Consider the following 16,468-nt stretch of genomic DNA (forward strand, 5'->3'; position numbering starts at 1 on the left):
ACATAAGGATACTTACAGTCTCTCCATTTTTCTTGAGAGCCAAGACCGCCCTGTAGTTAATAATCTATTCACTAGCGATTATTTGGCTTACCCAGAAAAGCAAATAAATGTCAGAATGAAAGGAGGTGACATTCTAGCTACTCCTATTTTCCTCTAAAGACTTCATTTTCCCTAACCACGTATGAAAAATAGGTATTCACTTTACAGCTGACAAAGGATATGGTGAAAGACAGGACAGTGTGGGAAGTTGGGTTCTGAACTTGGTATTCTATTTCTGGGTTCATTCTCTCACCACCCATTCATTCATTCATTCATTTAGTACAGGTACTGTGCATTCCTTCACTTAAAGAGTGGGTGGTGAGCCCCAGGAAGCACACAGTCTGATGGGCACAGTGTGGGAAACAGTGGGAAGAGGGTATAACGATAGACGCAAGATGAGGCAGCCTTGGGGGACAGAGGGTGGACCCTGCCCACTACGCAGGAACAGGAAGGGCTTCCTAGAAGCAGGTGTTCGCTCTGCAGGAAGGTGAGAACGGGCAGGTATGCCAAGCACAAAATGAGCCGTGGACAAAGGCATGTCAAAGAGTGTGGTGTGCTGAGGGAATGAGAACACTCCAACATGACCAGACCTTTGACTTGGGGCCTTGTGCACTATGGGGAGTTACAGAACCTTACAGAAAAGCAAAGGAGCTTCTGACGTTTTGGGGTGGTGACCCAGGTGCCGTGAATTGATATGTCTGTGTAGCAAACACCAGCCTTCAGCCCCTCTCACAGGACCTAAGGGGCTACCTGACAAACACCGTGAGGAGGTCAGAAGGAGTCCCCTGGGTCTTCAGTTGCAGAAGCTGCACAGTCAGTGCTAAATCTGTTGTGCCAGGAAAAGGGCGGGGCCTTCCTCGTTCAGGAATTTAGGAACACTGTCTCATCCTCTTCTCTAAAACTCCGCTGTCCCGGGCAAAGAGCAGCCGCTTAACAGCCCTCCCCCCTTCAGCCCCCAAGGGAGAGGACACCAACATGTATGGAGAGCCTACTAGGTGCTATAATTTATCGATTTATGCCCCTCACCATAGCCCTCTTCAGCAGACATTGACCAACCCCATCTGCAGGACAGGGAAATAGCAATTCTAAAACAGAGTCGTTCTTCCTTCTGGAGTAAAGCAGTCTCTTCCAGGGAAAATTACTGGTAGCCCAGCAATGCAAAAGGACCGTCTCCACTCCTCTCCTGCACCGAAAGCATTTAGCACAGATAATGATGGTGAATTGGATGTGTGAATTGTTATGGCTGAGGTTTAAAAAGTACCTGGGCTGAAAATAGATCCTGTTAAAATCTTTTCAAAACACATCATCCACTCAGCAGCACACTGAAGGGCAGGGGTGGACTGGCTGGACATGCGGGCCCGTGTGTGCTTTGGGCGGCCTCCAGATCGCAGCCACCGATGGGCCAACCGGACTGACTCGATAGGATGCTGCTTTTCCCCTTCACCTCAGCGCCCTTCCCACATAGCCTCGCCTTCTGAATCGATCCCAAACTAAGTAAGACTCTCATAAGTCGATGGGGTCCTGGGTGTTGTGGCCTGGAGATAGGGAATTCTTGGGAGTGGTTTTTGCCCACATCTCAGGTTTCTTTTCTTTGTAAGTGAATTCGGTTACTCGGATGGGCCATCCACATGTGTGTGTTACAAACGCTCTTCAGTTTTGAAGCGCCTGAGAGGAGAGTCGCTCCTTAGAGAAGTCCCTTGGCTCAGAGCAAAGACGTGTTTGCCTGCAGGTGACTTTTGAACTCTGGGCGATTACCTGACACCGTGAACAAGTGCAGTGGCTTGTTGGTAGACCCGCGTGACCCGTCCATCGGGGCGCTGCCAGCCTGTGTGAAATCTTTGTAAGGGTGAGGAAAAGGTGCTCTTCTGCGTGGTGGTGTGGAGAAGAGGCCAGGGAATTAGAAAACATCCCTTCCTCTGGCTGAAGAACACCCCAAGACGGCATACACCGCATGACACGGAATGAGGGCTGGTTCTCAGTTCCCGGGCCCCTTGCGTGGACTTTTCTAAATGAACCTAGTGGATGAATTCCCACGGGGCTGGAAAGTCCAGAGTGCAGAGGCTGGGTGAGATGAACAGCACGCTATTCTGAACATGCCCGGTGTTACTTTCTGGCTGCCCTCGACCACTTGGTGAAAGCTGTCTCCATGAGAACAAGGGGTGCACCTGTTCGGGTCCAGGCCAGCACCTACAAACTTCCACTAGAAGCTGGCAAGCATCCATCTCCATTCCTGGAGAGAGAAAAAACAAAAGCAGCACCCCCTCCATCTCCTGATGATGGATTATTGACATCTTTGTGCAGGAAGAATCAAGTGTGGGCTTATCTTTCAGTTTCTTGAGTTTCAACCTTCTCTCGATAGTTTGCCCCCCGTTTTCCAGCCGGTGCTCCTCACCGGTCCTGCCCTTCCTTTAGGCCTTCAGAATCCCTAGCGCAGGTCAGAGTCTCAGTGGCTTCTGTTTGTTTCACATCACCTGAGGTACCTCAGGCTCTACCAGGTCCTGGCAGGTCTTCCTTCGCATGGTTCCGGGGTCCATATTCATTCCTGAACCCAACAGGCTGGCTGTCCTTCCTGACCCCTTGAGAACAAGCAAATGAAGCGTCACTTCCCCTCTTGGCCGTGGGGATGGGGGAGGAAGTTGGAGCTGACTGACGGTTCAGTGCCTAGTTGGGGGGCAGGGGGAGGTCCCAGGGAAGTGGCACTCATGTCCCCTTAGAACACTGCTCGTCAAGCTTTCCTGGTGAGTCAGAGTCTGAAATACGTCTTATCTTGCGTGTCAGTACAGGCGCACAGCCACGCTCATGTGAACGGATCCAAACATTGTACCCTGAGATTTCCTATTTTCTGTTTCTTTTTAACATGTGATTGCGGTAAGCTGATTTCAAGGCTTTTTAATGGGTCTCAGCTGAAAGCTGGTGGCCTGCAGCCTTAGAGAGTAGTTTGGCATGTGAACCTCTGATGACCTTGATTGATTACACAGAGTGCTGGTTAAAATGCAGGTTCCTAAACCCCACCCAGACTTACCTGGCCAGCATTTTCTGGGACTGCAGGCCGACAATCTGCATTTTAGCAACCTCTTCAATGGATTCCTTTGTACCCTAAAGATCAAGTATCATTCCCTTAGGTTTCGCTAACTTGAGGTGATTAGGTGATTATTCTATTTCATAGGCAACACTTGGCGGCAAGGTAAAAAAAAATGAGGTAGCATCTTTGGACCTGGAACTTCTGAGTTTTATATTTAAAATGAATTCTGGTTTGTCCTGTAGCTTATCACAAATTCTTCCTCTTTACAAATAAGAGGCCTGTGATCTTAGCTACAGTTAACTGATAGCCCTTCTTTCCCTTCTGAAGCTTAAATGTCCTGTGGGATCTACTTCATCTATTTCTGAGATGAAGTCTAACTTCACTTCTTTGCAGAGTTTATGGAAAAAAAAGAAAATAAATTCAGGAGAGTAGAAAGTTCCGCACATTCAGAGCATTTGGGTTTTTTTAAAAAATCACATTGGCATTTCCTGGACTCTGTGATGAGTGTTTTCAGTTAAATTGTATGCCTGATTCCTATGCAGCTATTTTTATTTATCTTTTTACAGAAATGTTTTTAAAATAATTTTCCAGCATCTACTTTTATTTATGACTCAGGTGGCATTTGAGTCACTTGGGAGCCTTTTTATTTCCTGGGGCTGCGTTTGCTGCCATCAACCTTTCTGACGCAGCCAGGTCCCCTTTGCATCGGCGTCTGTTTGAGTAACTGGAGAGGGGACCTTTGCTCCTCTCCATGGTGTAAGGGGGTTGACTCCCTGGAAGGAGTGCCATTATAGGGTGTTTTGTGGCAGCTTCTTTTCTGATGCTGTCCCTGAGTCAGGAAGAGGCTCAGCCCTAGGAGGAAATGTAAAATGGAGATACATATCTTATCCAGGCACATGCCTCTTTCTTCACCAGATATTAGGAGTTGCTACTCCAGAGCAAATGCGACGTCACACCCAGCCTCCTCCAAACGGCTCGTGTGGACTTATCGCACTGGGGAAGTCACAGGAGCTCAAAGGCCCACTGAATCTTTTGCCTACCAGTCTGATCCAGCTTCTCTTTCTTCAGACGAGGAGTGACAAGTGAGACAGACACAAGCCTCACTGCCAGGCAGACCGAGGTTTGGTCCCAGCGTGACAGTCACTAGCCCTGTCACTTCCCAGAACCTCAGTTTGGTCCCTTCGCAAAGAAGGGTCAGAACCAGTATGGGGCGAAGAGACTTCACAAACGCCATTTTCCCTGGTGAAGTCACCGTCAGTCAGAGTCTTGCCAAAGCCGTATGTTGTCAGAAACCCAGCAAATGAGATCTCCTCAGGATCCCAGACTAAAAGGAGGCTCAGCCAACTGCCTCAGAGTCCACAGAGACGGAGGTGTCAGCCAGAGTGAGGATCTATTTACAAAGACAGTCGCGTGTGTATGTAGTCACTAATCACCCGTCAGTCCAGTGGGACCAGCACGCTCCCTCCCCACGAAACAGGGCGAGTGAATACCCAAACGTGTGAGGGACCACGGATCGTAGAATCAGGGTTGGAATTTAGGGTGTACGCTTCATACGACTAATGGTATCCAGCCCTGGCAGTCCACAAAACGTATCATTTCCATCAGTTCCCCTTGTCTATGATGCCGCTAAAACAACATTACAAAATGTAAAAAAATGTAATTTGTATGCAAATGAGTTTGGGAGGTTTACACACACACACGTATACATATTTTTCTAGTCCATGGGTAAAAAAGGAAAAAGAATGACAGTAAGGTTTCCTAGTTACGATAAAGCTTCTTGATGACAGTAGGGAAATACAAGCAAAGCCTTTGAGGTTATCTTTTCCAATGGAAAGAAATCATTTGCATTTGGAGCAGCCAGAAGTCAATTTGCATCTTATCACTGAGTCTGAGCTCCGCTCGGAGCAATAGGACGGGTAAGTCAGAGCTGCCGTCCCCAGACACTGACCACCCCAGGCAGGCTTGTTAGACGATGTGCTAGTAGTGTGCCTGTGTGTGTGCGTGCTAGTTTGCCTGTGTCTCGCTTTCTGATCCCAGGTCTCGCCGCTTCTGTCTCGGGTCCACCAGTCTTGGGTCCACCAGCCTCTTCCTCAGAAATGTTCAAAGCGTCCCCGAAGTCCCACTCTGGCCCGGGGACTGATCATCCATCTCTGATGTCTTCGTGGTGTCTGTTGTGATCAAATGTGTTTACAGGTCGTAACCCTATTACCCATAAGATGTTCACTTACAAGCTTCCTGAGGTCACCCTGTCTCCCGACTGTCGGGGTCCTGTTACAGAGCAGGGCAGGGGGTGGTTCACGATAAATTATTACATAAAGGATTCCCCCTTTCTGTCTCTGGAGGTTCCTCCCCCCTACGCACACCTGCTAGGTTCGAAATGCCCGCCGCCAGAGGAAAGACGTCTCTCAATGCCAGAGACTGGTGAAAAGGAAAGGAATTGTTTATTTAAAAGTTACACAGACTTAGAGTAATGACTTAATGTCTTCAATAAGATACTAAAGTCCTTTAGAATGCCCACAGATGCACAGTGCTTCCCTCTCCCTCAGGAAAAGAAGTAGAAGTCCGTGGTTCAGGCTCCTGGCACCATCAGTTGTGTGGCTGCTGCAATCTCCAGTTAATCCAAAGCCATGTGGCACCTTCTCATGGCCCACCAGCAAGAGTCCTTTCTCCCCTTTTTTTCCCGCAAAGTCTCTCCTGCTGCCTAAGCCGTGTGGCAAAAAGAAGCACTCCAAAACCTCGTGGTCCTCTTCCTTTCCCTTCAGAACCGCGTGGACCTCTACCTATCCACTTGCTTCAGAACCTCATGGTTCTCTCCTTTCCCCTCAGAACCTCGTGGTCCTCCTATTCACTCCAGAACCGTGTGGCCCCCTATTTACTTCAGAACCACGTGGTCTTCTCTTTTCCCCTCAAAACCATATGGTCTTCCCCTTTCTATGCTGCCACACCGAGGTTTAAATCCCAGTGCCCATCTTCCTTTGCAGCCCCATTTCCGACCCCTCCTACAGTCAGTTACACCTGCCAGCATCCCCGTATTCTTCCAGCTTTACTGGGCTGCCATAGTAAGTCTGGGCAGGTGTGGCCCCATGGCATGGAGCCAATCATCTCCAAGCTCTCACGCAGGCCCTGTAACCAGGGGGAGTTGCTTCCCAGTCCTATCTTGGGTGGAATTTTGTCCCATCCCTCTGGCTCAAAGCATGGCCACAGCTATTTAACACATCTTTGAAACCAGTTAAAGGTTATAGACATTTTAAATGACTGTGCCAGGGGTTAGCTGCAAAGCTCTTGCTACCCAAAATAGCTCTGAATGGCCCTGTTCTATGTGTCCCATCCCCCCTGGGTCAGGCTTGTGGGGGTGAGGACATCCTATATATATTTCTAATATTTCCTGGACACCTTGAGTTCTGGACCCCATTACAAATCCCTTCTTGGGGCCCTCCTCTTGGCTGCACCCTGCTTCAGTCCCTGGAGAGAAGCCTGCCGGACACCTTCCCCTACGTCATTCTGCCCTGTCGCTTGTCCGGCAGAGCTATGGTAGGACATCGACACTGTCCAGCCAGTGCGTGTCTCCTCCTTTCCTGGAGGTGGGGTACAGAGCTCTTTCCTTGTTTGAGAATCTTTGTAGTGTCAGACCACAGCCATCCCACCATCCCGCCATCCTGGGAATGAGGAAATGAAATCAAGCTGTTAGTGCTCGGTGCAGTAGGCGTGTGGTCAGTTGCAACTTGCTATCCTTCCTGAATGGCAGTGGGCGGGGCTCTGAATCCCCACCAGCCAGGAGGGTGGGTGGAAGTCAGGTCTCCCACCCAGAGGTGCAGTTGCCCCAGAAGCACAGAAGCCCACAGTGATGATGTGATTTATAATAAGAAATACATATTTGGTCTTTGTCCTTGCTGTCACAGAGCTCCTAAAACCCTTGGAATTTCCTAAGTGTTGAGAGCATAATGGTGTCTTTTGTCATGCTATTAAGGTGACTGGCGTTCGGACAGCCCCTAAGGCTGAGGGGGGGAGAGGGCGTGGAGGTTGAGCTCAATCACAAATGGCCCGGGATTCACTTAGTCAGCCTAAGTAATGAAGCCTCCATAGCCCACAGAAACCTGAAAGGAGAGCCCAGAGAACTTCAGAGAGCGGTGCCCTCGGAGGGGGCTTGAAGCTCCAGGCCCTTTCCCCAGACCTTGCCCTCTGCATCTCTTCCCTCTGGCTGTCCCTGAGTTATATCCTTTTGTTTTAAACTGGTATTTTAGTAAGTAAAGTGTTTTCCTGAGTTCTGTGAGCTGCTCTGGCAAGGAGGGGGTTGTTGGAACCTCTGTCCAAGCCAGTTGGTCTGAAGCCTCGGTGATAACCTAGACCTGCAATTGGCCTCCGAAGGGGCTGGGGGGCAGTCTTGTTAGACTGAGCCCTGAACCGGTGGGATCTGATACTATCTTCAGGTCAGTCGTTCCAGGATTGAGCTGAATTGTAGGACACCCAGCTGGTGTAACCGAATTGCTTGGTGGTGGTGGGAAACGTCTCCTGCCCCTACACACACACACGTCGGAATGGTGATCAGCACATTTTTACCCACACACCTGCAGGGAATGGAGGTCAGCAAGTTGCAGAGGGAATCAGGAAGGGTCAGCGGCTGGAGGAGAGCCAGCCCAGGGCAGACCTGGCAGCGGAGAGCGGAGGCAAAGCCAAGGGGCAAGTGCTGCGAGTAACCAGCAGGCAGTCCTGAGCAAAGCTACAGGAGCAGAGGCGGCCACCACTGGCTGACTTCATGGTGGCCGGGGCAAATGGGAAGGTCCAGGGACCGAGCTGACAATAAGTAGGTGTCCGTCAGCTGCCTGTGGCTTGGTTTGATTGCCTGAAGACCTGGAAGAATGATCTAATTCCTTCCTCTTTGATATGATGTGAAATGATAGCCATGAAGGTGCTCTGGATGAATGGGGAAGCCCTGAAGCTCCCTCGGTTGGGATGCGGTTCTCCAAGGGCCCTGTCAGCCCCTGCCTTGCTCATACTTATGCTGATTCTCTCACGCTCGGGCCCCATGTTTCAAGCTCATGTGCCACGGCCTTGCCAGGGAGCAGCAGGAGGCGCCGTGTGAAGCAGCTGTCTCTTCTTCTCCCCTGCCAAGGAGACTCCCCAGACAGGAGGGCAGCAGCTGCCTTCTCTGACCCAGCTCATCTTGCAGGCTGTGAGTTGGAGTGGCATAAACTCACATCGCTTCTCCTGGCCTGGAAGAATGCGGCTGGGAAGGCCATACTTCGTTTTTCCTTTCAGCCCCACAGGTAGTGTAGGTTTGTTCTCAAAACTGACATCACTGCACTGTCAGGGTTAAAGGAAGGAGGCTACCCCAGCAGTGTCTGCAAGAATAAACCCACCTGCCCGGTGGTTTATGGGAAAACCAGTACCATCTCTGAGAAGTAGGTATCAGTTGGTCCTTAAGGCCATTGGACAAGAGGCTGAGCCATAGGGAGGCTGCCTGCGTATAGAGACTGCTTCTGGGGATGGCTGTCATTCAAAGTGACTTGCTGAAGGTAGCAGGCACAACTGCCCTTAACATCCAGGTGAGGAAATTGGCTCTGCCACGAAAGCATTTCACACATGTCAAAGCTGAAAACGCAAGCATTAGGTTTCTGATCTTTACCTCAAGGACATTGTTCAGACATGTGCACAAAAGTATAAAACAAGGCTCAGCTTGAATTGTAGTGAACCCTGCTCCCTCCCGCCAAAGCTCCACTCTCAGGAGGGTTAGAAGCAACAGCAACACATGCTGACAAAGAGTTAAAGTGGAACTGAGCTTTGTAACACTGTATCCTTGCCTGGGGATACATTCCAAGAGTTATGTTCATTGGCCCTTTTAGAACAGAAAAATCTAGTCCAGGTTCCCTGGAAGCATCCTTTGCTCTGCACGGAATAGAAACCCTACAAGATAAGTCTTGATTCAGATGGGCTGGGGTGGACCCCGAATACCTCTGGGAGCCGTGAGCAGGAGTGCCTGTGGATGTCCAAAGAAAGCCACAAAGGGCTCTCCGAGAAGAAATGCAGCCATCATGAAACATATTTCATCTTTAGTTGGCGGGGCGGTTGGAAATGGATAAAGGCTGCCTGACTAGCTAGGAGATTATGTGTCCAGGAAAAAAAAAAAATCATGACTTGACAAATACAGCTAACGAGGTCAGATATTTTAGTAGTGAATTCTAGAGCTTATACATTCTACCTGGACCAGTCTGTCCATCCACGTCTTCAAGAGTCAGCATCCCCCTTAGTAGGAAGGGAGTGAGTCCGCTGCACAGGGTGGCTGGGAGACCGACAGCAATCTTGTGTAGGAAAGTGCCTGGAAAAGGGATGCATCTGTGCAGAGGAAGTTTTTTTAAAAAAATATGATCTAAACCTCAGAATCCTTAGAATTATTTTTGGACAGAAAATAAATCAGAAGTAACCGCTACCAATCTCCAGTGGAACAAGAGAGCAGCAGCTACACGGCACAATTTATTACGTCTGCTTTGAGAGCAGCCAGCTAGGCCGCCCGGTTTGGTGAATTATTGATTTCTGGAATCTTATCTTTTGTGTCATTTAAAAATAATTTCATTTTCCTTATGTGCTCTTCTAAGCTGTTTCCAGGAGAACAATACACTTGGCTATTAAAATTCAATCTCTTCTAACCTCAGGAAATCTTTCTAGAGAAACAGGTTACTTTCAAATTTAAATCACTTATGAGCCTCTTATTCTGAAGAGTTTACCATAGACCTACATCGAGTCTACGGCCCAGGAGAACGAAGCCTCTTGGTCAACAGCTGTGACCTTCATCTGCTCACCGCCCTCCAGGAATGTTCTGGATGTGTGGCCACTGACCAGTGTTGGCAACACTTGGTGCCACTCTTCTCTCTGTCCTTCCTGGGCTCTGGCTGTGGAGCACACGCCCGAGATCCATTGGCCAACTGAGCAATGAGGAACCTCCCTGTTACTCCAGGCCCACGGTAGGAAAGAGAGGCAGAACTCTCCTGTCCTATGGCCTATGGCAAAACCATAACTATAAAGGGACCTGAAAGTTCTCCTTTAAAATGAGTACTTATTAAGGCCGTGTGCCATGGGAAGATCTGAGCGTCTCAGTCAGAGCCACCTCTGTCTCTTGCGATCTGTTTACCTCGGGCAACTTTCTAACCCTCCCCGAACTTTCATTTCTCTGTCTGCGTGATCTGCTCCACAAACTTGGTAGAGACAGCAGCATTCTGTTTGCTTTTTAATCTGCTCCCTCAAGTCCCATAGACCTTGTTAGCAAGAAGTCCAGCACCTCGAGCTGGAAGACCTACCATCTCACCTCTCTCCCTGTCCCTCCGAGGATGGGGCTTCTTCAGCTGTTAAGTGGGGCAGGCCTGGCTCCCTTGTCAGAAGTGCTCTCACCTCTCATGGCCACAAGGTGTCGCCATTGGATCTTTGTGGGAAACAGCCCCATCCACCCCACTCAAGGTGTGTGCAGCTTTGCTCATCTCCAGCCCGCCCTTGGAGGGATTGCAAGGGGTGGGCAGATGGCTTGAAGCTCAAAATTAAATCCCTCTTAGTTCACATTTACAGCCTATGGTGGCCAGTTCTAACTGCTTCCAAACTCACCATGTCAGAACCGATCTTTTCATCTACTCAACAAAAGTAATAACCCTACTATGTGGCAGGCACCGGATTACGGATTTGGAAGGGGGCATCTTCACACTCTCTCCTGCTTTACATGAGCTCAATTTACCAAGAAAGTCATCTCCTCCGCTCCTGCAGGGGTGGGGAGGTGGGGTTGGTGCGGGAAGACTACTGTCTCATTTACACAGTTTGACCCTCTGCTCCCCAGGCATCCAAGGGTGCACCGTCAGATGGGGCGCTGGATTTTCTAAGCTACACGTGAGCATAGGCACACTCGTGCCTTCTGTGGTAAAATGGGGCTTACTATTCCATTTAGCTGAATGCTGTGAAACTGATCCTTCCACAGAAATCGGGTCATCTCAGATTAACACTTTGTGTCTACTACCTGATGGAAAATTGAGACTCTTACTCATCTGGCAGGATTGGTAGGAGGGTTAGATTAGATGTATTCACTGGACTATAAACTCATGGAAGCTCTGTTTAGTTCACTGCTGTCTTTTTTTTTTTTTTTTCACTGATACATCTTCAATCATTAAACTAGTGCCGGCACATGGTAGCGGCCAGTGCGGGTGTGTGCACAAGCGCTCATGCGTGTGCACGCTCACACACACAATCATGGAATGAGCCTGCAAAGCGTGTCGTCTCATCAACCATTAGTTTCTTTGCTTCCTTTTCCAGAACACGTGGCAGCCCTGGGTTGTGAAGTTGTGCGCAGGAAAAACCTCAGCGTGCACCCAGATCACTAGCGATCCTCAGGTGCCAGTTCAGTCGGCCCCAGGGCAGGGCCTGAGCTTCTGCCTTTGCACGCGCGCCTGAGCGATGTGGGGCCTTCTGGGCTGAGCCGCGCTTTACAGGCCCGGGTGCTCTATGTTGGCACCTGATTTCATGGGCTCTAAGGTGCTGTTGATTATAAAATATAGTCTGATTTCGGATATTTTAAACTACAAAAAAATGGCACGTGCCCTAGAATCTATGAAATAAGATGTGTTGAGAGACGGTGCAGTGACGGTTAGATGCTTGGCTACAGGCGGCCAGCAGGCACAGCTGCACCGATTGTTACCCTTCTGGTTTGGGGCAAGTTATCACACCCCCTGAAACTGCATTTTCCCACCTCCAGCATGGCGACAACCACAAGGGCTGCCTCAGGGGTGACTAGTGCTGGCCCAGCCAGCCTGGTGATGTACCTGTCTGCCCAGTAAAGTTAAAAATCCACAAACTGACCACCTTTCATTTCCTTCCACATTCCATACCTCCCTGAAGTAAAATAACTGGGTACAAGATAATAAACCTGCTCTAAAAGTTTTCATCTTCACGTTTTGCCCTGTATAGCTCTAAACTTTTTACTCTTTTACAAGAAAATGTCTGTGTATTTTTTGTGTAGAAACAGAATAAAATATATACTTTTAAATCCAGAGAGTAAAAAATAAGCCCCAATCACTGTTTGAAGTATGCATAAGGTTTTGCGGAGATCATTTGGCGAAACTTAGAAAAAGCAGTGGGTACCCTAACGTGCTAAGTGAGCATGACATGCCCAGGCCGGCGTGGCTCCGTTGGTTGGAGTGACGTCTGTAAACTTAAACCGAAAGGTCACAAGTTTGATTCCTGGTCCCGGCCCCGGCACATGCCTAGGCTGTGGGCTCCATCCCCAGTCAGGGCACATACAGGAAGCAGCTGATCGATGTTTTTCTCCCTCTTTTGCTCCCTGCCTTTCCCACTCTCTAAAATTAATAAGCACGTCCTCAGGTGAGGATTAAACACAGTGTGAAGTGCTGAGCCTGCCACCTGGCAGTGTCCCACACTGGGCCCAGTGAACATAACATGTAACACGTTTGCCTCTGAAAGGCAGACTCTCCTGCCTCCTCCCTGCTGCTTCCCAGCACCCAGAACTGTGCGTAGAACATGGCGGGACTCATTCCCCACTGGCCGAATGAACGATTTGATGAATGAGTGAGCCTCAGACTAACTTGTGTAGGTGGTCAGGTGGAGGAACCAGCACTGGCGGAAGCTTTCATTGGTGGCAGCTGGCTTAGGTGCAGAGAAAACCAGCTGCGGCCCAGGGCTGAGAAGGTCGAATGCCATGAGCTGCTCAACTCGACCCTGGACACAAACTGAGGGCGCTGTTGGAGCCAGGCCCCAGGGCAAGGTGTTTGTTACACGAGCACCTCAGGGGTTTTTTAACCAATGCTACTGAAGTCCCGATTGGGGTACCACAGCAAATAAAATGAGGGGCTTCATGGGCTTCTTCAAAGGGAGAAGAAATGCCGGGCTCTGCACCCAGCACAGCCCCAGGCAGGGGTGGGCAGGAAGGAAGGGTCCTTGGCTTGGTTCTGGTGCCCATCGGGACAAGGGGCTGCCCCGGCTGCTCCCGACACTAGGGAGTTGTCAGGAAGACAGAGGAGTCAGCTTGCCCTAGTGAAAGTCTCATATACCCAAGAACTGCTATTTCAAAAACAACAACAGCAAAAACACCCACCAGGACTCTCCAGCTTTTCTCCTCCTACTTGTCTGTTCTGGGTGGAAGTTTACAAATTCCAAGAATATTCTTGGGTTTTAAGCAGGGGGAAGCTGCAGGGCTAGGGGAGCTGCCTAATATATTACAAATCCATTGTGTTATTGAAATGACGTTGAGAAGATTGTCAAGAAGATTCACAGGCCAGACTCTCCAGCCCAGCTAAATGTCCCCTTCTCACTTTCCAGGTGACCTTGTACAAAAGCTCCGACATGGAGGACTTTGGGTTCAGCGTCGCAGACGGCCTGCTGGAGAAAGGCGTGTATGTCAAAAACATTCGCCCAGCCGGGCCGGGAGACCTTGGTGGCTTGAAGCCCTATGACAGGCTCTTACAGGTAAGACTGCAGGTGGAACTTTAATTAATTAAATTCTTCTAAGTCTTACTTGGCAGTGCCCATCCATCCACCTTTGTCTTGAACCTAGACTAGAAGCTTTCCTTTGGTAGAATTTACCAGTTATTGAAATTGCCTGTCTCCCTGTATATATTCCCCAGCATGTTATACACTTCTCGAGGATGAGGCCAGTACCTTATTCTCCCATTCGCCGTTGTACAGTGTGTGCTATCTCCGTAACTAACACAGTGTCTGAAGCCACAGAGCTGAACCCTGTTTATTTAATCGAGTCCTGTAGTGGTCAGGTGTACTTTCACTGAGCAAAGCAAGTTCTCCAACAGTTCTCAGGACGAGGACATTCTGCAAAAGGAAAGCACCGACATCAGTCTTCCCATGTGCTCCACTGGAACGAGTCTGTCACCAAACAGCTGACTTTCACAGCACGATGGCACTGAGGTGCGGTCACTGAAGCAAGGGGCCATCAACCCGCTAGGGAGTTTTACACCAGTTCTGGTGATTATTTCTGCCGTGGCAGTAGACCAGTTAGTCTTGTCCTGGACGTACGGGGCACTTTATTTTCCATGGGTACTTTTACAGTTGATGAGGAACTATGGACAAGTCACTCACTCTCGGAGAGGGTCTTCCTAATCCATATGTTGGAGCTGTACCTACTCTGACGCAAACTGAGGCCGTAAAAGTAGACTGAATTCAGCCTGTGAAGAACTTTAAACGTCATGATAAAGCTCTTGGACTGTATTCTGGAGGTATATTCATTTCTTAAGCAGAATGGCGTAACTCACCATTTAGAAAGAATACAATGGCACTACTGAGGCACTGGGGTAGGGGGAGAAGGGGAAGATTACAGGAGAGGAGCGCAGGCGGGAATGGGGACGGCGCTGCACCACACCACACCCGTCTTCAGCACCTTCCGCGCCTCCTAGCGGGGCCCTCGGAGAGGTGGCTCGGCTTTGCTGTTCAGGAGAGGTGTTCGAGCTACAGCTAAAGATTTTGGGTGCTGGAGGCATGGGTTTGGAAGAAGTTGCCCATGGTGCGCATTTTATAGTCACAAACAGAGGAGAGCCAAGGATAAAATTCTAAGGAAAACAAAATGTAAAGGACAGGAAGAAATAAAGGCAGGAAAGGACTAAAAGCAAGCTGTTAAAATGATAACAGGGTCAATACGAAGTAATGTTCTAGGAACCAAGAAAGAGTCTTAAGGAGCAATAGGTGTTCAGAGCGACCAGTGCTGAAGGCCAAAGAGAATGAGAGCCCGAGACCCGCGTCCTGTATTGGACGGTGGGGCCATTTGTGCAACATGAGCGTCAGGTCCGACTGGGGAGAGAATGGAAAGTCGCGGGATGAAAGCAGCATGTAGATTGTGAAAACTTCTGATGGTGAAGAATAAGGAGAAATGACAGATGTGTGCATGTATATGCTGAGGAGGGGGTGGGCCACTTATGGGGGTATTTCAGCATCATGGTCAAGAGCACAGGCTTTGGAACCAACCGGACTGCCTGGGATCACATCTTAGCTTGACCACTTACCAACTGCTTCTTGAGGCAAATCTCTTAACTGCTCTGCACCTCGTGTTCCTCATCTGTAAATTGGGGGTGACATTCAGCTCTTGGAGCACCTGTGAGCGAGGCAATCTGTTCGCCATGGGGCTGCTGGGATGTGTCCTTGTCCCCTGCACTCAGGGGCATTAAAACTCAGTAGCAGAGACTATGAAGCTAATGAGCTCATTATGGTATGGTCAGCGCAGGGCTGGACCTCTCTTTAGAGGTGCTGGTTTAAATCCCTTCGAGGCAACGTGTTACGCCTGACCTGTACCCTGGGGTTTGGGGAATTGTTTTGTAACTAGAACAATAATTCAGAATGGCTCTTCTTGACCTGTTAGGTTAATCATGTCCGAACGAGAGACTTTGACTGCTGCCTCGTTGTGCCCCTCATCGCAGAATCCGGTAATAAGCTGGACCTGGTTATTAGCAGAAACCCACTGGCTTCACAGAAATCTATAGAACAGACTCTACCAGGAGAACGGAGCGAACAGAACAGTGCTTTTCTCCAACAGCCCAGCCATGGCGGTAACCTGGAGATCCGAGAGCCCACTAACACCTTATAGCAACGCTTTCTATAAAGCAGGACAAAAGACAGTATCTACATGGTGCTAAAAAAAATCCCTTTAAGATTTCTGTGACATCTGAAGCACAGATAATCGCGTGGCATTAACTGCAAGCACAGGGGTCTTTTAAATCTCTCATGGCTCATGTTCACTTCCCTTTTCAAGTAGAAGAGGTTACTTTTTTGGTGACCGCTATGGTATCTAGCAGACGGTTCCCTGCCAAGCCCAACGGTAGAGAAACAGAAAAATAGGTAGGCCGCCCCACCACAAGGAACATCGGAGGAACTTTTTTACAAGTTCATCTTCCTATCACTTTTTGAAAAATGTCTGTTTAAAAATATTCTCTATGATAATTCCCTTAATTCACTTTGAAATCAGTTTCTTACTATGAAGTCACTAATGTAAGAACTTGACCAACAAGGCTTTTCATAGAGCTGGCTCTGCTAGAGGAACTAGTTTGGTAACTGCTGGGACTGGCTGCTGCTAGGGGAGGGGTACAGGGATACAATTATCTTAAAACGTTTCAGCAATGATGCACGCAGGAGATCCTAATAGGTGGTGGTAACTGTTTTGCCCAAGTATAGGAATGATTTTAACTAAGATGTATGCTATTCCCTATGCAACAGATTATCAAACAGGATATGTCTTGTGACCTGTTGTTTTTTTTTTTTTAAGGACACATTTTTAATAGCTGAAAATCTCTGATAATGAATTAGAGTGTTTAGTAACACTGAGAGTTAGTTATCCTATTTTTAAAATTCAGGATTAAGAATTTAAGAATTAAGTCTATTAAAAGGTTTATCCTAACCATAGGCGAATCAAAATCACCTTGCTCGACA

The 16,468-nt window shown here is 48.8% G+C and overlaps 1 protein-coding gene across 6 annotated transcripts in view; it reads left to right on the forward strand.

The window, feature by feature from the left end:
• The window catches only part of GRIP1 (glutamate receptor interacting protein 1), a 649,796-nt gene extending 633,938 nt beyond the window's left edge, over positions 1 to 15,858 (forward strand). For all 6 annotated transcript variants that reach the window (XM_045184615.3, XM_045184618.3, XM_045184613.3 and 3 more), the window contains 2 exons: positions 13,364 to 13,510; positions 15,405 to 15,858. In XM_045184615.3, the coding sequence (XP_045040550.1) occupies positions 13,364 to 13,510; positions 15,405 to 15,629 (372 nt within the window). In that variant the 3' untranslated portion in view covers positions 15,630 to 15,858. The remainder of the gene's footprint in view (positions 1 to 13,363; positions 13,511 to 15,404) is intronic.
• The last annotated feature ends 610 nt before the right edge of the window (positions 15,859 to 16,468 follow it).

This window comes from Desmodus rotundus, chromosome 3 (assembly GCF_022682495.2).
Source record: "Desmodus rotundus isolate HL8 chromosome 3, HLdesRot8A.1, whole genome shotgun sequence".
NCBI lineage: Eukaryota > Metazoa > Chordata > Mammalia > Chiroptera > Phyllostomidae > Desmodus > Desmodus rotundus.